General features: G+C 37.9%; 2 protein-coding genes across 5 annotated transcripts; one reads left to right on the forward strand and one right to left on the reverse strand.

The window, feature by feature from the left end:
- Positions 1-463: 463 nt before the first annotated feature.
- BORA (BORA aurora kinase A activator) lies at positions 464-19,028 on the reverse strand. 4 transcript variants are annotated; one of them, XM_035561228.2, is made up of 13 exons: positions 18,825-19,028; positions 17,993-18,163; positions 16,709-16,815; positions 13,512-13,557; positions 11,853-11,934; positions 10,627-10,692; positions 9,817-9,873; positions 8,245-8,462; positions 6,840-6,993; positions 5,237-5,835; positions 4,713-4,844; positions 3,090-3,264; positions 464-1,881 (listed from the first exon to the last, which is right to left on the reverse strand). In XM_035561228.2, exons 2-13 carry the CDS (start codon positions 18,146-18,148, stop codon positions 1,796-1,798), a joined length of 1,878 nt encoding a protein of 625 aa, XP_035417121.1. In that variant the 5' UTR covers positions 18,149-18,163; positions 18,825-19,028; the 3' UTR covers positions 464-1,795. The 4 variants fall into 4 exon arrangements, with proteins under 4 accessions (XP_035417121.1, XP_035417122.1, XP_035417124.1 ...); XM_035561229.2 differs by having other exon boundaries at positions 18,865-18,995; XM_035561231.2 differs by lacking the exon at positions 3,090-3,264 and having other exon boundaries at positions 18,865-18,995.
- Positions 19,029-19,190: 162 nt separating this feature from the next.
- Positions 19,191-25,195, forward strand: MZT1 (mitotic spindle organizing protein 1). Its single transcript, XM_035561296.2, has 3 exons — positions 19,191-19,301; positions 21,441-21,586; positions 24,230-25,195. The coding sequence occupies exons 1-3, from the start codon at positions 19,253-19,255 to the stop codon at positions 24,251-24,253; spliced, it is 219 nt and encodes a 72-aa protein (XP_035417189.1). The 5' UTR covers positions 19,191-19,252; the 3' UTR covers positions 24,254-25,195.
- Positions 25,196-25,476: the final 281 nt, after the last annotated feature.

Here is a 25,476-nt window from a genome sequence, read left to right on the forward strand (position 1 = left end):
ATGAACTGCTACAGTCACTCACTCCTCACTGGTTTTCTTAATCAGTGGGTCAGATATAGCGGTCATTTGAGACTACTCACTCAGCTCTGTGAACACTCATTACAAAGGATTTGATCAGATTTTATAGACTTCAAAAGGATCCAATTAACATGATTAACTGATTGCAATAGAAAAAAACATTGCATTGGTTGAGATGTTTGAATCCCATTACCACTGGTCTAAAAAGACTTGCTTGGAAACTTTACAAATGAAGTCTAGTTTCAAGAAATAGACATAGTACCAGATCTATAACTGGTCCCAGACTTTTATGTATAGCAAGCTGCTATAAAAGCATAGCAGCTTGTCAACCGCCCCTCTTCACCTCTTCCCACAGTTCCCCAGTGCTCCCCACCCAAACAATACACATAGGCACCACTAAAGTGACAGATACTGCAAACTGCAGCAAAACACTAAATTTAAGATATGAAAGAGAGGTCTTTATTCTGCTTCGCTCCTCCATTTACAATTATCCATGTTATAAGACTCTTGTTAAAAACTACTGAAATTAATTTAATGTAAACAATGACCATTTTGTGCAACATGTGCCAACCAATGCATTAAGTACAACTAGAGAAACAGAATGATCAAATGACTTCCATGATAATTTGGTACAGTAGGTTTCTACAACACAATTATACAAACAAAAATATGCAAGTTCTCATAAAATAAATAATTCCAATCTAACTGAAGACTTAAAACAGGATAGAAAATGCAATTTGGGGAGAAGGTGTCCTTAATTACTTCACACACATACCCACCATTTTTGGTGTTATCTTTGAGGAAATACTTAGAGGGCGCAATCAAACATTTTAGTGATTGCTTTTCCTTTTTTTTTTAAACCTGCTACTTTAAAAGCCTCTGATCACAGAACAGATCACTATAAAGAATCAACATTTTTCATTTAAAAAGTAAAACCAAGTCTTAATCATACCTATCATACAGAGCAGTTCAGAAATGGATCATAATTTGGAGTACCCTGCTTCTCATCTTCCCCCTCTCTACACTGCTGTATACTGTTATTTGTTCCTTTGCACATTCCAGAAATCTAAAAGTAACCTAAAGGTAACCCATTCAACTGATTGTTAAAGAAAATAATGAGAAACAAAAGACACAAAGTAATAAATACGCCTAAGTTTGACAATAAGCTGTTTTGCCTTTGAGCTACAAATCTTATCAGCTAAGGCAGAGAATATTTTGAATGCCCAATTAAATATACTAATTTGACAGAAATGTAAATTAATTCTTCACTTTTTAAAAAAAACTAATCCTCTAAGATTTATCAATTCAGTGTATTTCCACCTTTTAGCAAGGCACGATTTCAAGTTTATCAAATAGATCTCTCAGGACATTAGGTTCAATTATCATCAGATAAACATTACAGAAATACTGATAAAATTGTTACTGAAGAATAACATACATCATGTTTGCTGGTGAGAAACCTTAAGTGATTTTTATTTAATTTTTATTTTTTGAAATGTGAAGACTAAAACCACGTTTTATTGATAGCAAAGAAGTTTCCCTTTTTCTTTACGGATATTTTTCAGAAAGCCTTCAGTGGTAAGTTACCGATGACATTTTTTCAAGAACTGTTCCATTCATACAATGCCTACACAGAAGTCCCAGTTCTAACACATTGCTTTTTAATGCTATGCAATGCTATTCATACTTCCGAAATTTTTAAAAACGTTGTCAGTTTCCCTCAAATTCAGGCTGGACCAACTGTTTCAAGCTTAGTATGCCGATGGCTATGCATCTGTCACTGTGATGTTGGCCTTTCTGTGGATTGTTGAACAGAATAGGAAGCAGAATTTCCATCCAGCATCCTGGGACTGGATATCGTTGCTATAAAAAGAGAGAAAGACTACTTCAACTGGAGCAACTACTAAAATGGATGTTTTGAGTAATCCACAAAAATATAAAGCTTCAGAGCTCTACAAACACAGAGCCCCCAAATTCCAATTTTCCCGTTATCTCTTCCCTTCCCTCTTACTTAGTAGGGATACAAAAATGCAATACTTTTGTTTCTAAACACACGCAAGCACATTAACTCCAAATGAACCTTTTAAACAAATCCAATCAAATTTAACCAAATCTCATTTGATTAGGTAAAGGGAGTTCTGGGCTTCCAGACCCTCCTCATTCCGCTACTTTTGTTCATTGAGGATTTTCGCAAAAGTATTTTGAGTTTTCTTAAACGAATGCTTTTTGCAAAAACTGGCATGCAAGAATTGTATTCCTAGATACTTATCTAAATTTGTTGGTAATTCCTGTAGCAGACATAATAGGATTAGGACTGAAACATAAGAGGGAAGTAGAAATGTAATCTACTTCCATAATAACAAAGGCTGCACTGTTCCCTTACTGACATACTAAGACCAGTGAATATCATTGCACCTACTTCCTTGGAAAGGATACTGGAGCATGGATTTGGACAGGTGTTCTTACTAGACATTAGTGAAGTCTGGTGATCATCTTCAAGATCAGCAGTAATGCATTTACTAAAGTAACAACACTATCATTTAACTTTGAGGTAACCAACAGGATATCTTAGTTAAGTACATGGTAATGGTAAACTGATGGATGCACACTTCTCAGAGTAAAGAGTAAGAGCTGCTTGTTTAAAAGGGAGAAATTCTATTTTCCTATAAAGAAATTTATCTCCTATCCTTTTCCTTGATTTCTGTGAAACCAAGACAAAAACTGCTCAAAGAGTTGATGAAAGGCTTCTTTTGACATAAAGCTCATCTTAGTAATAAGAGAATTAAAAAATTTAACTGTGGAAAAGTTATTTCTACAACTGGAATGGTGTTTTCACGCAAAACAAAGCAAAACTTGTGAAGGACTAGCCTGGTATTAAAATCAACACATTCATTTTTAACAGTCTGATCTACTATGAAACATACAGATATTCCTAATGAAAGTCAGCTGAGTTTCATCACTTGAGTTAGGCTGACCCTACCCCCCTTTCCCATTTCCCTATACATTGAAATCATACATATCAACATTTATTAGACAACACAGTTGAAGTTCCCAATCAGGAAATTACATACCACTTTTGTGAAATCCCTGAATTTGTTTTTCATTTTTATGTTTCCAGGTAGAAATGTTGCAACTTGCATTTTGACCAAATACCGTGTTATGTGTTTTCGCTTTATGGAAACAGGATTGCTTCTCTGGAGATTTTGCTCTCAGCAACTGACTGTCCTTATGACTTAAAAAACACTCCTAGGTTTATAAGGAAAAGTTTATTTTAAAACCATTTTCACAGAAAATCCCCCCAAAGAAACAAGATCCAGACTTACTATCTGAAAATGCCAAGTTACAGTTAGTACCTTAGCCTCCCATCTTTCCTCTTCTGAAATGAAAGAGCAATGAAAATGTTTTCTCTTGACAATTGCTGAGACAGGCTGTCAACAAGAATCTCTTAGAGCACACATGCTCTGAATGAGAGAGGCTCAATTCTTTCAGCCAGCAATAGCCATGCTTTTTGCTTTCCATTCTCTGGGGGTTCTCTGTTGTAAGAGCTGAATTAAGTACATAATGCCAGCGACAAAAATTCTAATCCAAAATATAGAGTTGGGCTTAATCAGGACCAAGTCATTGCAAGACTGGCATTGGGAAAAGCCAGCTGCATGACATTGCTGACTCTCTAGAACACATTCGATAGAAGCCAACTGATTCTGAAGGATACCGTCACACATATAATCTATATCCACTAGGATAACTCTGACAGGACCTCAGAGTTGATTAGTATTATTAGTTAGAGAAAAAAATATTCATCAATTCTTCCTGTAAGGGCAGTTATCCTAATCTGAACTGAGCCCAAATTTTTTGTCATTGGTCTGTGAGACAGTATCAATCCACTCTCTACCATGGAAGAGAAGCAGCTATTAGCATGTCAAATCCAGAAGTGAAATCAGGGCTAAATGCGCTCAGGTCTTTTTGTAGTTACTGGTCACTACTGTCTTCAAAGACTATAAACCATGCTAAGAAGACAACAATAAATGACTAAGTTTATAAGACCATAATTACTAAGTCTGAGGAGATACCTTTGCTTTCTCCTGCAAAGAAACTATAGCTCTGCTTCCCTTGCACTGGAAGAATTCCTTCAGTCACAAGATTAAGAGCCTGGGAGCCTTGCTAGATGTCTTCTGTAGGCTTTTTTAAGGTAGGTCATTACAGGGCTCATAATCACAAGACTCATCCCTCCATGAGTCCCCCACCAAGTCAGCCCGACAGATACAGTCAAGAAAACTGGAAGCAAATTTATAAAATGAAGTGGTGGACAATTTTCCTCCAAAAATGTGCTTCTCCACAGGCACACAAGTTTTTAAAAACTAAGCAATAAAAGAAAAAAAGAACAAAAAAAAAAAAGGACAGACTATAATGCCTCAGAAGACATGATCAGCCTCACAACCTATCCTTTGTGCATATACCTCAGTTTCTCGTTAAACTACTTTTTCCTTTATCATAGAATACATTAATTTGACAGCTTACAATGTTTGTCCTATATTTCGTCCTTGTTTTCAACATACTTGAAATGATGCTATATTAATATGCTGTTTTGCACTTAATCGCCTGACAGTCTTTTCTCTCAGACCCCTCGAAACTGAATAAAATAAACGGATGAATTATATGGGAAGACTCATTTTTTATGGTAATTTAACTCCTACCTTTGTTTTAGGAAGCTGAGATTTATTCTGAAATATGTTAGTATTCACATCATTTTCTCTGCAACTGTTTTCAGCCCCCACAGCATCCATAATGCTGCTTCCACATGTCTGTGTATTATAACCACTGTCCACCTGAAATCAAGAGGAAGAACTTTAAATTGTACTGCAACTTATCACCAATAAATCCCTCAGATTTTTATACTTGATATGACTTGGATTAATTTGTGTTAATCAAATGCCACAAACTATCGGTTACTAACAAAAGCAAGTTGTAAAATGGTTAGCCAGAATTCATTTGGATCAAGTTTACTGTATGTAGTAACATTAAAAAAAAATCATTAAGTGCTATGTAAGCTCCACTGGAGAATGGAAGTTGGGGTGAGTGCGTGGTAAAAGCCCCAGTACAACCTGCATGCTGCATCCAGTGAGGGAAAAACAGGCAAATGCATCCAGCATGGCATATGTGCTAAACATCACTTCATTTAGTTCAATTTTATAGAAAAGCAAAAGGTTTTTATTTTTACCTGAATGCTGCTGTTGTCACAAGGATTTGCACTGCTTTCCGCGAGAGGTGACATGCACATGCGGGAGTTCTCAATACTGAAAGTGATCCCTGTCATAAAGCTGGTCATGGGTGTATTGCTGTTGCCAATTGTTTCTTTCATCCAAGTATTCTCCTCTGACACTTCAGCTGCATCAGCCATATCTACAGTATTATTCTCCTTTGAGCCTTCTGTATCCTGAAATGATGACAGCCTTTGATTACAAGCTTCCGAGTGATCTGGTGCAATAGACACAGTTGTTACAACGAGACGTGTACCATGTGCGAAAGCATCGCCATCTTGCTGACACAAGTTTATCCCATTATCCATTTCTGGGAACCGAACTTCTGCAGGAGCAGCATTTTCTTTGTCCTCATCCTCATCATGATTTTCAACTGCAAATGGTATTCTAATGACAGAAGTCTGATACTGGGCAGTTCCTCTACATCCTCCAAGACTCATAGGAGAACAATTTTTAATTGGAGAACAACCATCTATGTAAGGACTTCTTGTACTCGGGGGTGTCATTCTATTGGATGCAGAAGAAATATCTGGAGAACAAAATGTAAGTTTTCTTTGGTCTGTTCACAGGAAAAAACACAAAAAACAAAATTATTCCATTAGATATCAGATGGACTTAAAAGTTATCATCCTCAAAGCTTTGCAGTACTCGGAATAATTATAGCCAACTACACAGAATTTCTCAGAGAACTGCCTCCTTGCCCCAGTGCCTACTAAAAGAGCCTGACATGGTCAAGGCAACCTTTTAATCCAAATTTTACCACCAAATTTTTTCCAACTACACATTTTGCAAGGCAAACTATGTCTAAGGCTGAGGAGGCCTTGCATTTTCAAACAGCAATGTTCCAGTGTTCCCAGGAAAGCGTGTGCAGGCTGGTTCTATGTCTGTTTTCAGAATAGATATAAATGCGTACATTCCATAGGCATGTAAAAAATTTTGAGTAGCAATAAAATTGTCAATAAATAAAATCAAACATGGGAAACATCAATGCAATCCGTTAATGCAACTGTACTGAAACACTGTAAGGCTCAGAGCAAAATCATGCATAAACATGGCTTAAGTCTTTCCAGGCAATGGATGAAACATGAAAATACTGACATCTTCTAGACTAATAGCAAGGACACAAATGGTTGTCATTTCTTCTCTAGTCAAGTTCATTTTAAGTCGTCTTGACCATAACATGATTTGAAAGCTCAAGATAAATATTCTTTATCCAGTTAAAATGCTTCAGGTCTGACCAAATCAAAACTGTGACCTGTCTTTGTTCAGGCATATGGCTTTAAACTCCCTCCACACACTAGGTTAATCCTTTACATTTTGTTCATTAGGTCTCCATTCCTTTTTCTACATCATTTTCCTGAACTGATTTTTGCAAGCAGATACACTTCCCTGTTCCACAATGTTCAGATACTTCACAGCCAATGACTGTGCCAAACAAGGAGACTGCTGGCATGCCAAGCCCACTGCCTTGTCTCTGAAACAAGTTCCAGTAAAAACACAGCTGCTTTTATAATCAAAATTTGTAAATCAAGAAAGAGTAATACACATACAGTGAAACCATACCTGACAGCGGTGTATGTCTTATATGAAAAGCAATTGGTGAAAAAGCAGGAGAACCAGCATGTGCAGGAGACCCCTCTGGAAATGTGGGGCTGGTTATGCTTCCCAGACTGTACGCCCTTGTTCCTCCCTGAATAGGACTGGATGAAAACTGACCCTTCAATAACAAAAAAGAACACATTTTCATAATGGAAACTTCGATTAATATGCACACATAAGAAATTTTCTGATTTACAAGCTTAATATGGCAGTACTGAGGAAATCTAGTCTTGTATGAAGACAATCTTTCATTAGTTTAACTTTGTTGCAACTTTTCACTTGCGACTTTATGCCTCTGCACAGAAGAGAGCAATGGACTCTGCCACTTAATACCAACTGAGAATGTACCACCCATTACATTTAAGAACTATGAGAAGCTTAAACAGAGCCGTATAGTCAAGTATTTCACCTCAGTTTCTAACACCATGACAGATAAAAGTTGCTTACTATTTATATTTTAATAGAATCAATATCTGAATTACTTAACTCACAAGCAGACAAAGTAATTTTCCTCAAGAAAACATACAATAGATCTTGCTTAAGAGTCTGGTGCAAAAAACACAACAAAATATTTTTAGCAGTATAACTGTGTTATAGGAATGCTTTACTATGGTGTGGACTTTTTTTAAGCTACACTTTTGCTGGAATTACTTTTTTTTCCATGCACATCAGCCTCCAAACAGATGGAGCCATACCACTATACCACCTAAAACAGCTTAGCTAGTTATCTGGGCATAAGATTCACCCTCACTTAAATTTAAGAAACAGACATTATGTTCCATTTTCTAGTATTTGTCTATTCATCTGAAATTTGCTGGTCAATGGAGAAGAAAAAAGCTTATCTAGCACTGCAAAGATCTGTTTATATGACAAGTTACTTCTCCCAACACGAATGAGCTTATGAACTATAAGGGATATAATTGTATCATCGGCTTATATCAGCTAATATTTTAGATAGCACTTCATCGATTTAAACATTTTTTCATATGTACACATTTTACAAATAACCAGTTTCCAACATATTTACAGGAAAGTCCTTGATATATCAATTCCTACTTCTTTTTCATAGCAAAAGGAAATTAAAACACAATACCTTCTATAGAGAATAGCAGCATGACATAATTTTATGTATGATTAAAAATTAGTTATATGTTCTTCCAAGATTTCTGTTCATATAAATTTGCTCTGAAAATGGAATTTAAAAAAACACCCTTGGTCTAATACCTGCTCTCCCATAAAGCAGTTGTAGCTTTCTGAAAAACACGGCTGTTCATCTTAAGTCTGTTAGAAAACAGAATTGGTACAGCCTGCTGTAAAGAATTTGTGCCAGCTAAGTCACATCCCATCCATCCCCCAACAGGCTACTTACTGAGCTAGATGTTTCCAAGGGGCTTCTGCACCGGACTGGAGATATATCTATTGAACAAAGCACTCCAAGTGGCTGACTACTGCATGGATTATGCAGAGGAGGGGACAAACACTCAGATACACTTCCATTTTCTTCTAAAAACAGCTTTCTTCTGAGTGATGAAGAGCTCAGATTTTCCTGAGACTGATCTGCAAACTCATCAGTTCTAAAATATTCACCTAGAAACGTGGGGAGGAAGTTGTTTCCAATAAGAATGCAAGAAAAACCTTCCGCTATGGAGGCATATATAACAAAATTAAAACATTTAATCCAATTTACCATTACAGCAAGGAATTGAACTAATTTAGGGACCTATCCCAAGGGATCATTTGTTATCATTACAACAATCATTACACTCCATCTACTAAGGTTCTGCTTCTGCCTATCAACCTCTAACACTTTTGTCTGCAATTTATTTAACAGAGAGATGCTAGCATCTGCTTACTAGCCTTTTTCCAAAATTGTATTACTCTTAACATTTTAAATTGGTAAAAGGTGTTATTATACTCTATAAGCAAGACAAGACCCTTTTTCAAGTCTCATGTGCTCTGATGGTCATGGTGATGTATCCAAAGGTAAACCAGATTCAACTTGAAGTTAAAGCAGTTTAGTAGTTTACAGTGGAAGCACATACCAATATTAACAAAAACTCATTCAAATATCTTGCTCTAATTGGTTATTTCTTGTAAGAGATGAAAGTTCACATGAATCCATGCACTACTCATTGATGGAAACATTTGTTAAGATCAAACACTAAAGCACTACATATGGTTCTGTTTTAGTTTTGATAACCAAGTTAAATAAGTTTATACCGCAATCTCACAAATAATTTAACTGGCACAATGGGGGTTGTGAACTTCAATATTGGGATAGGAGGAAGCAGCCAAAAACCTCTAAGCTGATAAATCACAACCATAAACTGTGAGAACAGGCCTTTCCAGTCCTTTTGCCTGCCAAGCAGTCCTTGCTTGATACAGTAGACAGTAATTAGTCTTTTTTGGTTTTGTTTTTTTTTTTTTTTTTTTTTTTTTTTTTTTTTTTTTTTTTTACTATTCTCCCTTCCTCCTCAGCAACCATGGCATTTTTGCCACCATTTAACTGCTAGTCACCACCACAGCCTCACTTAAATTAAAGGCACAGAATTACAGAATAGTTTTACTCAAGGAAAGATTGGGCTGTAGGCCTTATTGTAGAGCTGATCTAATCACAAATCGCTGTCAAAGTTAACTAACTGCGGTATTTGAAGGAGGAAAAAAGTCTTCTGCTTATTAACATTTTTGCATTTGGTGTTTTAATATAGTTCCAATCATCCTCCATCTCTTATCCTTATGTCTACACTCTAATCATATCAACTTTAAGTTGTTTGTACCATGCAACATACAATAACTGGCTATTTTTTAAGACCACTTACTAAAAACTCTCATTCATACATTAGGTTTTCATTATTTCATAAGACAAAAACAGCAAAAACAAGACAAAAACAAGTTTTCTATTTAGACATCCATAATTAAATTTAGATATTACAAAGCATACCTAGTATTTTCTCTAAATTAAAATCCACTGGTAAAGACAGTACTGTCTGACAAGCAGCTGTAATGAATAAAATCAACAAAATTAGCTTACAGTGACCTTTTAGTATAACTGCAGAACCAAAAATTAACTTTTAAATTGCATTGCAATTGAGCTATTTAAAGGTTACAGTTGCAATAAGGAAAAGTGTTAATTAAGACTAGGATTCTGATTTGGCAACACTATACATAGCATACTCATCAGGCCTAGAGATAAAATAGAGGGCTGTAGTACAGAGGCCTCTGGAGAGGCATTCCTAACTGAGGAAATAGGCCTCTGACGAAAAGAAGGATTGAAAAGGAAATGGGAGAAAGATCAAAATACCTTGGAAGAAAAAAGTATCTAAAATGAAACAGACATCTTAAGACATCTTTTAAATTATTTATTTGGCAGAGAGAATAACCAAGATTTTGTAACCCAAAATGATCCAATACATTAAAGGTTTCTTGAAACTGTAATTTACCCATAAACCTGAAGCTTTTATTTACTATTTGTAAATTCAGAGAATAGAGTACATATGGACTTGGAAAAAGTACACTCCACAGAGTATTTTTTTTTTTCACTTTTTGAAGACTATGAACCAATATAATAGAATGAAATTACTATAAGAAACAGATATTAAGATAAGCAGTAGCACACAGTTCAAGAACAGTTATTTCTTCAGGAATATTAACCAAAAAAAGCATTCCCCTTTGAAGTTAAGTAGCCTTTAAAAAATCGGTTACAGTGCTTCAAAGAAAACCTGTAATTTCACAGACATTGCTTTTTACTCACCATTGCTTTTCCCAGGCTGCAAAGGTAGCTGTCTTCCAATTGGAGAAATGCTATTTAGATCTATGGCTGAGAAATAGATAAGAATTTAACTAAGTATGTGTTGCATATAGTTTTGAAACTTAACAGCAGTAAATTAGAATATTTGATACAGAAATTGTATATAGCTGTTTTTTGGAGAGTTTTGGAGAGATTAGAAATGAATACTAAAGTTACGATTATAGCCGATTAAGAATTACAACATTTCTATTCAAAAAAGCTTTGTGAAATAGCATCAACTTTGCCCAAATCTTTGCCCACTGCAGCCTCCTCTGCATTAGAGATTAGAAACAAAGCTGGATTATGGCTAGGCAAATAGGCTGTGTTCAAGTAAAACACATTTGCAGAAAATCATGCAGTCCAGACTTGAAGACAAAGAATCTACCACTTTATCCTTTCTATACAGCATTACACCACTTTGTTTCACCACTCACTTTCCCAGATCTAGGATTGTGGCCTATGTTCTTTGCTCAAGAACTGATTATTTTAAAATTGACAATTCAATACCCACTATCCACGCCTTGCATCTCCTTGAGGAAATATTTTAATAGTTTATACTCTAACAAAGACCCCACTTATTTAAGAATTTCCGATCACACAGTACTTCACAGCCAACATTTGTCCAGCTTTTAAGCCATTTACTGTGTGTTCTGTTGACTATGTATAAAATCTTATAACAATGTTAATAATAAAACCTAATAATGGCATACATTAAATAAGTTTAGAAAACCCACAACATACAGTGATAGTGAGATAGCAGGACACCGAGGACAGGACATTTACATACCAAATAAGGCTAGAAAAATACAGAACTCTGTTCTCATACATTTATACTGACAAGAAAGCAATCAGAATATGAGAAAGATGACGAATGAAACAGAAGACTTGGCTATTATCAGTACTAGCTTAGCAAAGTTACGTGCATGAATTAAGCTGGTTGAAGAAATGTTATGACAGGAAAAAGATTTAAGAACAGGATCCAAAAGAAAAAAATAGAAAAAAATACATAAGATTCTGGGCTAACTTTTTTTTTTTTTTTTAACTAAGAAAGCACTTGTAGAGAACTATTAGAAATCCATCAGTTGTGCCATCTTTTATCAGTGGTTCTTGAAATTTGGGGTTGAAAAAAGCAAAGGATAATTTTTTTCAACTGCTAGACAAATCTAGGCGGACATACAAAAGCTACTTACATTTAGTTGAATTAAACTGAGAAACTTGCTTGCCTTCATGTTCAGTCCAAGGAGAAGGAACTATGAGTCTTTTTGTGAAAAACTAGAGTAACATAGAATAAAAACATCTTAGCCTTTTGAAGAATTGTGAACTCCCAACTTATATTTAGATTAGTACTCTGACCAAGAACAAAATTAAGGCATACCTTTTACTATTAATTGACCTGTATTTTAAGAATTTTAACTCTTCCTTCCCCAAACCTAAAAGATAGTGTTATTATACCTATATATTTTGTTATTTCAGACCCCAAGATATTAATGAAGAACAGTTTGATTTGAAAAGAACCCGCGTTCTGAATGTCACATACCAGCTCCGATCTTTCAAGTCTGCACAATGAAAACTGTAGACACTTAATTTAACATTAACTACTCATTTAAAAAATTGAGTCATCTCTACAGTACTTACTGCATACTACCATACTTGCAGAGTAGTTTAACATACTTAGTTTCAAATTTTCATTTTGTTAAGTCGTTGTACTTTGACAATTAAAATATTTTGCAAAAGTAGCAAAGAAACTCTGCAGTAACAATAAGAAAAGTGTATGACCAAGGCTTTTTGGTAATATTAGTTCATTTGTCTACACTGGCTAGCTGTGAAACATGTATGAGTACTGGCACTTAGTCTTTTTTTGAATCAGAAACTATACCTGCTGTCAGTTATACTCTAAAAATACTCTGATGTTAAGGACATGAACACTATTACATAGCGTCAAGAAACGCATGGCAAATTCTGTTCTCACAATAAAAGCAAGACTGGAACTGAAGCAACAAAACTCAACTTGAAACATGCAACTACTACAGGTGTGATTTTTACCCATCTGAGATATCATTTCATGCTGTTCTTAGGCCTCACAAGGAAGAAATAAAAGGATATGCAGATTTAAAGCAACAGAGCATCTTTGCCACAGGCCAACTACATAGCACCTTTATAGAATCATAAAACATTTTCTGCTTATAGGAACAAACTGGTAACAGCATTATACAAACATCAGGTCAATAACAGTATGGAAGATATGTCTATCAGAGCAGCCTCTGCATGTATTTCTTAGTTGAAATTGAAAAAACATTGAAGATTTTTGTAGTGAAAATTTGAAACACTTAACTTTCCCTTCTCTACTAGACAACCAGATAGTTAAAAAAAATAAAGAATTATAAGCTACACTGTAAAAAGAAGGTCTGACTTCCAACTAAGTAGACTTTGGAAGAAAGAAAATAAAAATCACAAAGCTTCTGCTATACTTTTTATAAAAAAAAGCAATAAAAGAAACAGTAAACTACCTAACAGTTACTGAAGGGAAAAAAAAAAAGCAACAAGCTATTTTAGCCTCAAGGTAAAACTATAAGCACTACCTTACAGCTACATTCCTCTTAGCCAAACCACATGAAAGGTAAAAATCTATTTTGTCTCACAAGTGTGTGAAAGAAGATGGGAAGCAAAAGGCATGTGGATTCTAACTGTATCTGCAAGAAATGAGGATGCAAAAATTATTTTCTTACCACTCAATAAAATCTAATACGCTTCTGGATTTTGATATTCTATAATAAAGATGTGTGGGGTTTTTGGGGAGAGGGAAGGCATATAGTTAAATTATCATTTTAAAGCATAGAAAGTTTGATTACCTCCTCAATGGCTTTTTGCCTTCTGTCTTCTGTCTCCTTATCAATTCTAAGGAACAAAAAACAATTAAGTTACCAAAACCATCACAACTGGAAAAAAAATATTAAGCCCAACCATGTAGTCTTTTTTTTAAACATATTTTTAAGAGAAATGTGATAAATGAAATCATACTAAACTTTAAGTCTTAAGATGTTTTTACTGTTACAAGCAATAAACTCATACTACAAGTTTAGAAATGGACAAGCATATCTCAATTACTTTAATTCATTTCAAAAAGATGTGTAAAATGTACAGGTACAGATTTGCTGACCTTCTATTTACTCTTTGTATCAGTAAGCATTTTTTTTTTTTAATCTGAACAAAAGCTCAATTATAGTTGATTTTCCAACATAAACCATTTAGTTATGTTTAACTTTGCAAGCCTAATCTCATGGTAATGGTTTAAAGAAGCTTACTATAAAATCAAGTAGAATAAAAAGACTAACAAAAAAGAGGGCAACAGAAGATATTTATAGAACATTTGCACACTCAAATTTCTGACACAGCCTACTTTCCCAGCACAGGGTTCTCCCTTTCAAATAGCTAGTCTTACATAATTTCTTCAGCTCAGGAATAAAACATTATGTTCCAATTTGAACCAATTAATACATTCCCTTAACACACCTTTAGCAAAAAATAATTAAAAATAAATCAAGAAGCCTACTTAAAAATAGTCTTTAAAAATTGCAGTTATTTCAACTGCCCTCAAATGATATGTGAGGTCCTCCATTTATATTTCCTCTAACAATCACATTCAAGTCTCAATTACTACTTTCTATTTTATAAGGTTCAAAAAAGATTACAATGACTGTTCATCATCTTAGATTAATCACAATACTTTCATGCATAGTTAGTATCCCTTGGTACATAATGTTAAAAAGCAGTCAGATAACAGACATTATTTGCTAAAAAAAACATATAAGTGTACCTATACATAAAGTTTCCCTCATTGCTCTCTTTCTTTGGTGGGAATCAGACTTTAAAGAGCTCTGCAATACTTTGATATGCTGTCTTTAGCATCATCTAAGCAGATGTAGCTGAAGACATTATAAATGACTGTTCTGTGAAGACACTTGCACAAAATTCTGGTACAGTACCAAAAGAGTAAACATACAATCACTGTTTAGTTATGCATAATGGATCATGAGTAATAAGCATCTCTACAAGCCAGATTCCAAAGGACAAACCGTGAAACTGGGGGAAAGCAGCTCCCACTAAAAGCACTGGCTAGTGCGGAGATAGGATGGATTTTCTTTAGTGCCTAACTCCACGATAATAAAGTGAAAATGGCATGTGTATTTAACAGGAATAAAAGCCAGTCTTGCACACAACTTCAAGCAACAGAGCGCTTCCAGCTATGACACACAGCATGCAAGATAGTATAGATTCTACCAATAGAAAGTAAAAACAAAGAGGGAAGTTCCTGTACAAGACTGTGCCACGTTAAAAAAACACAGCTATGAAAGTTACTGACATGCCTTCTATTTTTCCTTTACAGTTTGCCAGGAAAAGGTTCTCCTAATTGATTTATAGATAATGCAATAAACATACAGCACATAGATGATGCCCAGTTTATGAAAACAGTAATACTGCACAAACCTAAGTCTACATATGATACACACTCAGGCTACGCAGAGTGCTCATAGGTTTTCACACTGGTGCTACCCAATGTTTTTGTTACATACTGGAGAATTAACAGTTTGAAATACACACCAAATTCCTTACACTTCTGGTTCTTCGCAACTGCTTGAGAAAATGACTTGTTAACAAGCTTTATTAAAAGCATATAGTTTGTGTAACATTGTTTTGGATGCCCCCGTCCCTGGAAGTGTTCAAGGCCAGGCTGGATGGGGCTTTGAGCAACCTGGTCTGTTGGGGTGTCCCTGCCCATAGCAGGGGTTGGAACCAGATGAGATTTAAGGTCCTTTCCGACCCAAAACATTCTGTGGTTTTAAGGATTACGTACGGGTTTCAAAAAGTCTTTTTTTTTTTTTTAAATCAGAAACTTTTAATGTCAAGAGCTGCATTTATGACACTTCTTAGTTTCTGTAAAGCAGTATTTATGCAAGATAAATTAAAATGAGTTGTCACACAAAGTTTTATATATATATACCTCTCTCTCTCTCCCCCCCATGCATTCACCCATATACATGACCCACGGATATAGCCAAGGACAGTTATATTCTTTCTACATCTCTACTATAAACAGAAAATCCTATTCTTTCTGATGCCTCTTTCCTGTCCAAAAAGAACAATGGAAGTACAGTCAGACTATAAGAAAAAGTCTAATTCACAACATCCAGAGGACTCTCACCCTGAACAGCCCTCTATCTGTTCCTCCATTTCACTTGCAGGACCTGAAAGTCCTACAGGAATAAATTGGAAAGAGGACTTTTACTATTCCATTACTATGGTGCTTCATGCCATGAGGTGCAATTCTTTGTGCAAGTTCACACCTGAGAAACACATGGGACTATTTACAGGAATCAGCCCTTTTGGACTTCCCTTGACTACCTTTGACACATCACTGCACTAGTAGTGTTAAATACCATCCTTCAACCTGAGCTCTGACTACCAAGAGTGTTTTACTTGCTCATATTCCCCCTCCCCGATGAAAACATTCAGAGAAAGGAAAATGTTGTGACCAAGATCCCATATAACTTCAAGTAACTAGCAGTCTTCTCCTTAATTTAGTCTTCCCTCCTTCATATTAGTTATAATCTGTACCTTTCAAAAACAGTACTGGATTGCCAGTACGGGCTTTCCCAGCTTTATCCTTCTGCACGTGTCCCAAAGACCAAAGAAGTCTATGCTTCCTAGGTGTCAATACTGAACACTCTGAGAAGATAAATTGTGTTGTGACAAGAAGCAGGAACAGTAGCTAGATAGTAGTTATTGGCAAGTTATCTTTCTTGCTTTTGTTGACCGCTGTACCTAGCTGTCTTCCAAACTGCAGAGAGGCACTGCAGTTCTCAACTTTAAAAAAGAGTAACACAGAGGAGCCTCATCTAAATATTATGTCCACTTCAGGGACACAAAAACTTATGCTTAAAGATTTGAATAAAAGTTCTTTAATGCTGTGAGAAATATCAATAAAGCAAACGAACAGCGTTCTGCTATTCAAGCTAAGTTAACTGCCTAAAAGCAGGTGGTGAGTTACCTAGCATGACTCAAATACATTGCTTGGCGTCGAACATCTTCCGAGTCAATTTCCACAGGATTTATTAGAGCAAGCTGATCGATAGACCATCTAAATTTTCCTGGTGTCTAAAAAAAAGAAATAGAAATTTAATGCTTGCTAGTAAAAAATGATAAACATAAAACCACAGGACAAATATCTATGGAACAACACAATCATAACTTGCGGATAATTTGTCAAAGCCAATCAAAAAAGTTTCTACTTAAATGACCTGCTTCAAAAAACAAACACAACAAAACCCCACGTCAATCAGATTTTTTCATTTTGGTAGTGGTATGAAAACGATTTGTGAGATAATATGAAGTGGAAGCCTATTGGTAACATTTACAAATCAAGTTGTCATTTTTTCCCCTCAATTTCTGAGGACAAATCTACTAACGATCTAGAACATGGGATAAAACTGCTTCTGGATTGCCACAATGAAAAATGTGGTTCCCTGAAAACACATTATCTAATGGGTTTATCTAATCCAAGATATCCAAATACGATAGCAACCTTCCTTTTATTTCACTTTTCCAAGGACCCTTAGGAGTGGTAACGCCATATGCAGACCACAAAGTCACACTTTGGGGGAATGCTGTGCATAGTTCACGACAAAATCCAGTTCAAGAATAAAGCAACCTCCCTCCTTTATTTAACACCTAAGTACAAAACACTGAGAAAATGATCTACCAAATGTATCTTTTTAGCTTCACCAGCACAGCCCTCTGCAAACCTCACTGAGATAATTCCTACTGAAAATCAGAATGTAATTTACAACTGGAAAATGTGTTCCATATACATGTGCAATGCATGATATACATGAAAAACAGCTCATAATAAAAGTAAAAATAAGCTTTGCTTGCATACAGACTGCTTAGCACTTAAGTAGGAATTGGTTTTGTTCCATTTAATGTGGGACAAGAGCACCACTGCCATACTTATTTTTAAAAACCGTTCTTTATTCTTTCAATTTTCTTGTATTTACCAGGTATACGCTAATCTATTGGCACACCAAATATTTAAAGTTTAAAATAATCATTATTATCAATAAGGTAGGAAGACTGAGCAACAGTGCTAGTACTTTAAGAAGCATACTGAAGTCACCAGAAGAACCACTGAAATGCCACCAAATTTCTTGGCTTAGTACTACACTAAAGTACACTAAAATACGCTGTTATAAATAAAGTAATACAGTGCTCAAGCATTACTGAACATTAGTGCTATTTTTAACATCTATATGTCTATCTAAAGACTAGGTCTTACAGATGAAGATTTTGTTGACTTAAAGACTGAAGGACTGGAGACAATCTGCTCCTGAAGAGTATAATAATCGCTTGGACTTTCAAAAGGATTCAGGACCGCGGCTCGTCCTGGAGTTTCAGGCGTGATCTGCATTTTAGCTTCTTTTGTATCACCCATACCAATGAGCTGTGCCTAGAAAAGAGAGGGGGTGGGGGAGCGTGAAGAAATCAGATTCTGATTTTTTTTTAGGGTTGTCTTAAGAATTTTAAGGAGGGGTGGTTTAATGTTAGGAGCCAAGGGAATACTAAAGACAGGTAGATTGGGCTTGGTGGTACTGACTTTTTTATAGAATCATAAAGGTTGGAAGAGACCTCCAAGATCATCTGGTCCAACCATCACCCTACTACCAATGTCACCCACTAAACCATATCCCTAAGCACCACATCCAACCTCTCCCTAAACACCCCCAAGGACGGTGACTCCACCATTTCCCTGTGCAACCAAATCCATCGCCTGACTGCTCTTTCTGAGAATAAATGTCTCCTCATTTCCAACCTGAACCTCCCCTGGCACAACTTGAGGCCATTCCCTCTAGTCCTATCACTAATTACCTGCGAGAAGAGGTCGACCCCAGCTCCCCACACCTTCCTTTCAGGTAGTTGTAGAGAGCAATAAGGCCTCCCCTGAGCCTCCTCTTCCCCAGCAGCCACAAACACCCCGATACCACTTCAGACCCACTCCCACTCAGCATTCCCTGCGAGGACAGTGCGAGACCAACCCAAACCACCGCTCCCGAAAGCCTAAAAAAGCGCAAGGAAAAGGCAATTAAAAAATAAGTAAATAAAAAAAGCACCAAGGCAGCGCTGAAGGCGAACGCGTCCCCTCTCACATACCCCCCGCGGGCACTCCGGGGCGTCAGCGCCCCCCGGGTACCCCCCAACGCCCCTCAGCGCGGCCGTTGACGGGCGGTTGCCGGGCGCCCGCTGCCGCTCGCCCCAGCTCTAAGCGGCCCGCGGCCGCGGCGCCGGGCGGCTCTTTAACTACCCCCGCCCCCTTCACGGCTCTGCCCAATCAGACCGCGCCGCCCCCGCCGCCGAGCCAATCGCGGCTCTCCCTCCTTTCTCGAACGGGCCAATAGCTGGCGGGGGCCGCGGCACGAATTCGAACGCGGGGCCGCCCTCCCCATCCGCGCTGCTGGGCGGGCGGGGCCTGCCGGCCAGCCGGCGTCACGTGGTCCGGGAGGGGAAGCTTCCGCTTCCGGGTAGGGCTCGCGCGGTCGCCATGGCGAGCAACGCCGCCAGCCTCAACGCCGTGCGGGAGACCATGGACGGTGAGGGGGCAAATACCCCGATTAAACCCTAATTAAACTCGGCGGCTGTTTATTAAGCTCTGGGTTCGGCTAGTATGCCTATTATTAAGCTATGGACATTACTAGTTCCCTTTCTTAGTAAGGCTGCCTGGTAATGAAGGAGTTGTGAGGAGGGCAGCGAGCGTTACAGAGGCAGAATAGCTCCTGGTACAAATTAAAATGACTCTTGTGGTATAAACAGTCCGGGAGAAGCGGCACTGGAAGCAGGAGGAAATATTTATAAGTCTAGAGACTGATGCTCTTCAAAATAAATAAATAAGCTAAAATAAATAAACAAACTCTTAATGACGTGAGCAGCGTGAATAAAGATCAGTTGTTGCCTTTCCTTGTCAGGCTAACCATGGGGAATTAAAGCTAGCAGGTTCTGGAGGCATGTTTTAACTGTGTGTCCTAAGAAACCGCAGAATGGATGTCAAATGTTAAAGAAGCTTAGAGGAGACTTGGGGGGAAGTGGGGAATTAGAGGGGACAAACTTAGTATGGACAAACAGCTTTTCTTTTTTTTGAGGGAGAAACTCAGGCAGCTTGGAGGGGACAGTTGACACTTTTTGGTGGAAAAGTTGAGGTAACCAACAGGGCACAAAATGACATTTTTTAGGGGAAACCCAACATAACGTGAGTTCTTCTGGAGGGGGACTGGGGCAAATTATGTGGGTTTCAGGCTGAGTGGAAAGCTGCTGAGAAATCCCTTGAGGATGGTTAAATATGAAGGCTTCCTCTGGAAATGCTCTAATGAGGGACTAGAGGCTTGGGGGATGTTTTCGTGGTAGGTGTTGCTTTGTGTTTTTTTCCTGTATCCTTCCCTAGTTAGACTATGGCTTACGGTTACTTAAGGATTCCTTAGCAAAGACCTCCATGAGTTGAATTGGTGCAAAAAACAGTGGTTCAGCTCCATCATCGGAGCTGCTGCTGAAGGGAAGGCAGGACTATTGTGGCTGTGCTGGTGCTTCAGGATGCTGCTGTGCACCTGAGGAGAGATTCGTGTGGAAAGGCGAGTGATGCTAAGCTTTTATAACTGAACTTGACACCTGCCCTTTCTCCCTCTCTGTGGGATCTCAGGGAGTGTATGCAGAATTAGAAACAGAGTAAGGTTTTAAGAACTTCAATGGAAAGTGTACTAGCCTTCAGATTTAGGATCCCAGGCTTCCTGTGTAACAATGTGTATACCTAGGATGCATGCTCGTAATTTAATCTTCTATGGTCAGGTAACTTTAGTTGTTGTGGAAGTCAGAGGCTTTCTTCCACAGCATCTGACTTTTCTCTGTGACTTCAGTGGAATTGACTGGACGTGTTAGGCCTTTAATCTCTTGGCCTGCGTAAATGTGACTCTGAGGCTGTGCTACAATATGCTTTTGTTATACTGAAGTACATTATTTTCATAGTTGTCAAGTGGACAGGAGTTGCATAGCATGTTGGTTTTATATGGGAAGAGTGTCCTACTTCATTTTCTTATAATTTGGGGGAGTAGCACCTATACAAACTAAAGCTGTATTGACGTAGCCTCGGGTTGGAGATTACCGTGGCACCCAGAAATAAACTCTCAACAAGCTCTGCTGATATATGTGTAACTAAAACTGTTTAAGGGTATTGAAGAAATGGGGCCTTCCAGGGAAGGCTTGGAAGGGAAGAGGGGGATTTTTATTTCAACACAACTGACTGGAATCTCCTTCTCCAAAAGGTTTCATATTGGCATGTAGTCGTGTCAGTCTTTTTTTTGTGTTATGTAAAATTCTAAATAGTATTGCTTATCCTTAGTCCACAGCTAAGCCTGGCTTTATATCTAACATGAGCAATAGAAGGAAAGGGCTACAAAACTCCTGGCATTCTCTATCAAAGCTTCCAGTCCATTTAAGCTGGGCTTTTAGTAAGCGTTTGGAGTTCAAAACTATATATTTTTATAGCCTACCTTTCACATAATTTACAAGCAGTATAATTATTGAATTTTTCACTTTTTTCAAAACCCTTTATCCAGTGTTAAGTTTGCTGAATCAGAGAGATGGGACTGCCACTTCCACAGATTCTACAGTGGAAAATAAATTTTGATGAATAACACTTCTGATTGCTGTAGGGTCTAAATTGATTTCATTTTTTCCTTTTACAGTTCTGTTTGAGATTTCAAGAATATTAAACACTGGCTTGGATATGGAGACCTTGTCTATTTGTGTGCGACTTTGTGAGCAGGGCATCAATCCAGAAGCATTATCTTCTGTTATTAAAGAACTGCGTAAAGCTACAGAAGCTCTAAAGGTAATACTGTTACTTAAAAAGCACATACCCTTCTCCTTAAAAGAATCAGATCTATGTTCAGTTTGCTATACTTCCGTGTATAAATTCTACTTTGAAATAAAAAACAGTTTTCTAATCTGGAGTTTTCAGCTGCCATTTGCCCCCTTACCTGTGTCATGTTGTGATTGTTTTGCTGCTTTCTTCTTCAACCTGTATCAGCTTACTTAAGCAACTTCAGCTTCACAGTATTCAGTGTTTGTAAACAAGTTAATGCAGCTGCTGGTGCTAATGTAGACTTCATGCATTGCTCTAACCACATCAACCTATGCTTTAAATCTCTCCAGGGGCAAGCAAAGGGATTTCATAGGGGGTGCATGTGGATATACGTGGCTTTTTGTAATTTAGCTGTTCAGCTAATAGAGTAAATGACTATAGTTTAAAAAACTCACCTGCCTTTTAACAGGTTTTTGTCCTTTACTGCCACCTAAGCATCATGGTTCCTTTTCCACTGTAACTTAAGTTTATTTCTCTGGGGTTGGAGGGAGAATCCATATCTAGCCTATCTATTTCTGTTCTGATTTGTACAAAACTCAGTTTTTAGATTTTGACTAGATGGATGCTAGCCAGGGCTATTTTTCCACCCTTCTTGAGTTTTTGACTATCGTAGAACCTCATCCCATTGGCCTCTTCCTCAACCCAACCTGTCCAGCTCCCTCTGCAGGGCCTTTCTACCCTCCAGCAGACCAGCGCTTCCCCCCAGCATGGTGTCATCTGCAAACTTACTGAGGGTGCACTCAATTCCCTCAGCCAAGTCATCAATAAAGATATTAAAGAGGAGGGGCCCCAGCACTGACCCCTGGGGAACACCACTGGTGACCATTTGCCAGATGGATTTCAATCCATTCACCACCACTCTCTGTGCCCAGCTGTCCAGTCAGTTTTTAACCCAGCAAAGAGTGTACCTGTCCAAGCCATGGGCTGCCAGCTTCCCCAGGAGAATACTGCGTGAGGCCATGTCAAAGGCCTTGCTGAAGTGTAGGTAGACTACGTCAACAGCCTTTCCCTCATCCACCAGGTGGGTCACCTGGTCATAGAAGGAGATGAGGTTGGTCAGGCAGGACTTGCCTTTCATGAACCCATAGGGACTGGGCGTGATCGCCTGGCTGTCCCGCACATGCTGTGTGATTGCATTCAAGATGACCTGTCCCATCACCTCTCCTGGCACCACGGTCAGGCTGACAGGCCTGTAGTTCTCTGGATCCTCCTTATGACCCTTCTTATAGATGGGTGTCACGTGGGCAAGTCTCCATTTGGGACTGGAGACCAGGTTGGGACATCTCTGGGTGACAAAAACTGCTGGTAGATGATGGAAAGCGGCCCAGCAGTCACATTCACCAACTCCCTCAGCACCCTCGGGTAGATCCCATCTGGCCCCATGGACTTGTGACAGTCCAGGTGGAGCAACAGGTCTCTAACTGTTTTCATCTGAGCTGTGGGGGGGTTCTTCTGCTCCCGACTTCGAGGTTGGGAGGATGAGTACCTCAAGGATAAGTGGTCTGGCTAGTAAAGACAGATGTAAAGAAGGCATTCTTTACAGCCTTTTCCTTATCCTTAGTAGTCATGTTCCCCCTGTGTCCAGTAAAGAATGGAGATTCTCTTTGGCCCTCCTCTTGCCCTTAATATATTTATAAAAACATTTATTTTTATCCTTAACCATAGAAGCTAGGTTGAGCTTGTGCTGGGCTTTGACCTTCCTGATTATTTCTCTGGATATGCTGGCAACTTCCTTGTACTCTCCTTGAGTTGCCTGTCCCTTCTTCCACAGACAAACAGTGTCTCCCAGACACTCAGCAGAAGTCCCCTGTTCAGCCACACTGGTCTTCTTCCCCGCTGGCTCATCTTACGGCACACAGGGACAGCCTGCTCCTGTGCCTTTAGGACTTCCTTCTTGAGGAGTGTCCAGCCTTCCTGGACCCCTCTGCCCTTCAGGACTGACTCCCAAGGGACCCTCCCTACTGGTGTACCTAGTCATCTATATGTTTAAGTGTGTGCATGTGTTTAACTGTGCTTATACGTGATTGGGGGGAGTTGATTCTTCCCCTTTGCTTTTGTTGCTATCCTTTGCCTGTTTGTCCCATAAGTGGCTTAAAATTTACCAGTGCCTGCCTGCCATCAATACTGCACCTAGTTGGGTGGGTTGAGTTGCACAGTAATAACGACTTAGAAACTTGATCAAATAATTGGCAATGGGATTTAGGCAGTTGTGATAAGTGTCATTTTTAATAAATTTTGTGTAAATAATTTCACTGTATGAGTGAGCAATAATTAGAGATCTTCCTTCTGAGTTCACTATGCAAAGTTTCATGCATTTTAGCACTTATTGAAAGCATTAGAGTAAAATGGTCAGGATACAATCTGTTCAGATAAAGATACACGATTTAACAAAACAAACAGTAATGGCTATGTTAATAAAGGCTAATGGCAGTTGAAAGCGTTATTAAAAATATATGTATATTAAAATATTCCTCAGAGAACAACCTGACAGCTTATGAAGATTATAAATAGCTTATCTGTAGATTTGAAGTTTTCTAGGTAAGTATAAGGCTTTAACTTGCGTCGTATCTTGTTTTTATGACTTGTAATAAATGTTTTTTCTTTTTCTAGGCTGCTGAAAATATGACAGGCTGACGTGGGAGAAGCCTGCTGCATGAGAAGAATTCAAAGTTCTAGAGTTAATAGATATGAAAATTGATTGCTGTTCAGACATAGAATGAAATTATGACTGTGAAGGTTTCAGAATATTTCTATAATCTTCTTGAAAAGGATGATGTATAGAACAGCTTTGATAAGTTTTTTCAAATAAGATAGGTCCAACAATAATTTTATTATTCTTTAATTTTTGGTTGTTTTTGTGAACCACGTGTAAATATAGTGTAATCACTCTTTAGCACCCAGTATTTTTAAACCATGTCAGGTACTGAACACTTGCTGAAATTGCTAGCATGTTCCAGTGAATATTATGAGTACAGCTGGTTAATGCATCCTTTAAAAGTGCAAATGTGTCCTGTTTTTACTCCTGTATTTGTATAAACCAATGTGGACACTTTCATCCGTGGGCAAGATAGGAATGAAGCCCCTCCTGCCTTGATTGTAACCAGAGTACTGGTGATGACTTAAATAACTTAAATCTCATTCTGAAAGTAAGAAATAAAGCACTTTTATAATGAAGGTAATTAATTGTCCTTTTAATTCACATTGTTATAAGAAGTGTTTTTAACCTGTGTAAAAAAGGGACTTCGAATTATGCAGATATCTATGTAAATTTGAATTCTGTATGACAGGGGATATCATACAGAGTTCAAATCCTATTTAATTTACACTTGTTTGGAGTACTGGACCTGAAAATATTAAGCGTATGTTGTTACTTCCTACTCAAAGCATGTATGAAAAGTATCAGATTTGGTCGTGAGTCTTAATGCTCATTTTTTGCAGGAATGTCTCTATATTCAGCACTAGGAATCTTCACTGATGCCAAAATGAGTCTTTATAGTGTATATACAGTGAACTGTGGAGCATGTTATCCAGTGAATGTCCTTGCATCCAGGAAATATACTTCATAAGAAAACTGTTTCTGGTGTATTATTCCTCTGCTGATGTTAAAGCTTTTTCAATTTTTTATCAGAATAGTTTAAAGCTGTATAGTGTTGTTAGTGGAACTGTAGTGACCTGCATGGTTGATAGTGGGGAGTACACACAGAAATGAACCTGGAATCTGTAAGGCAAACTTTATTTGTGCAGAGAAAAAAAGGTCCTTCTATTTTGGGCTTACATCATACACATTTTATCTAGGTCACAGCTTTACAAAATGCGATCAAGCAGGCTAAAGACTTCACGCTGCTGGCAGAGAATAG

This window comes from Cygnus atratus, chromosome 1 (assembly GCF_013377495.2).
Source record: "Cygnus atratus isolate AKBS03 ecotype Queensland, Australia chromosome 1, CAtr_DNAZoo_HiC_assembly, whole genome shotgun sequence".
NCBI classification, from domain to species: Eukaryota; Metazoa; Chordata; class Aves; order Anseriformes; family Anatidae; genus Cygnus; species Cygnus atratus.

Excerpts from the sequence above, each read along its gene's own strand:
- BORA (XM_035561228.2), bottom strand. The coding sequence starts at position 18,148 with ATGGGTGATACAAAAGAAGCTAAAATGCAGATCACGCCTGAAACTCCA. Across the intron at positions 11,935-13,511 it reads GGCAAAAAGCCATTGAGGAG|TTTTTCACAAAAAGACTCAT; the intron begins GTAATCAAACTT and ends ATGTTACTCTAG. Across the intron at positions 9,874-10,626 it reads GCAGCCTGGGAAAAGCAATG|CTGCTTGTCAGACAGTACTG; the intron begins GTGAGTAAAAAG and ends TATTCATTACAG.
- MZT1 (XM_035561296.2), top strand. The coding sequence starts at position 19,253 with ATGGCGAGCAACGCCGCCAGCCTCAACGCCGTGCGGGAGACCATGGAC. Across the intron at positions 19,302-21,440 it reads CGTGCGGGAGACCATGGACG|TTCTGTTTGAGATTTCAAGA; the intron begins GTGAGGGGGCAA and ends TTCCTTTTACAG. Across the intron at positions 21,587-24,229 it reads AAGCTACAGAAGCTCTAAAG|GCTGCTGAAAATATGACAGG; the intron begins GTAATACTGTTA and ends TTCTTTTTCTAG.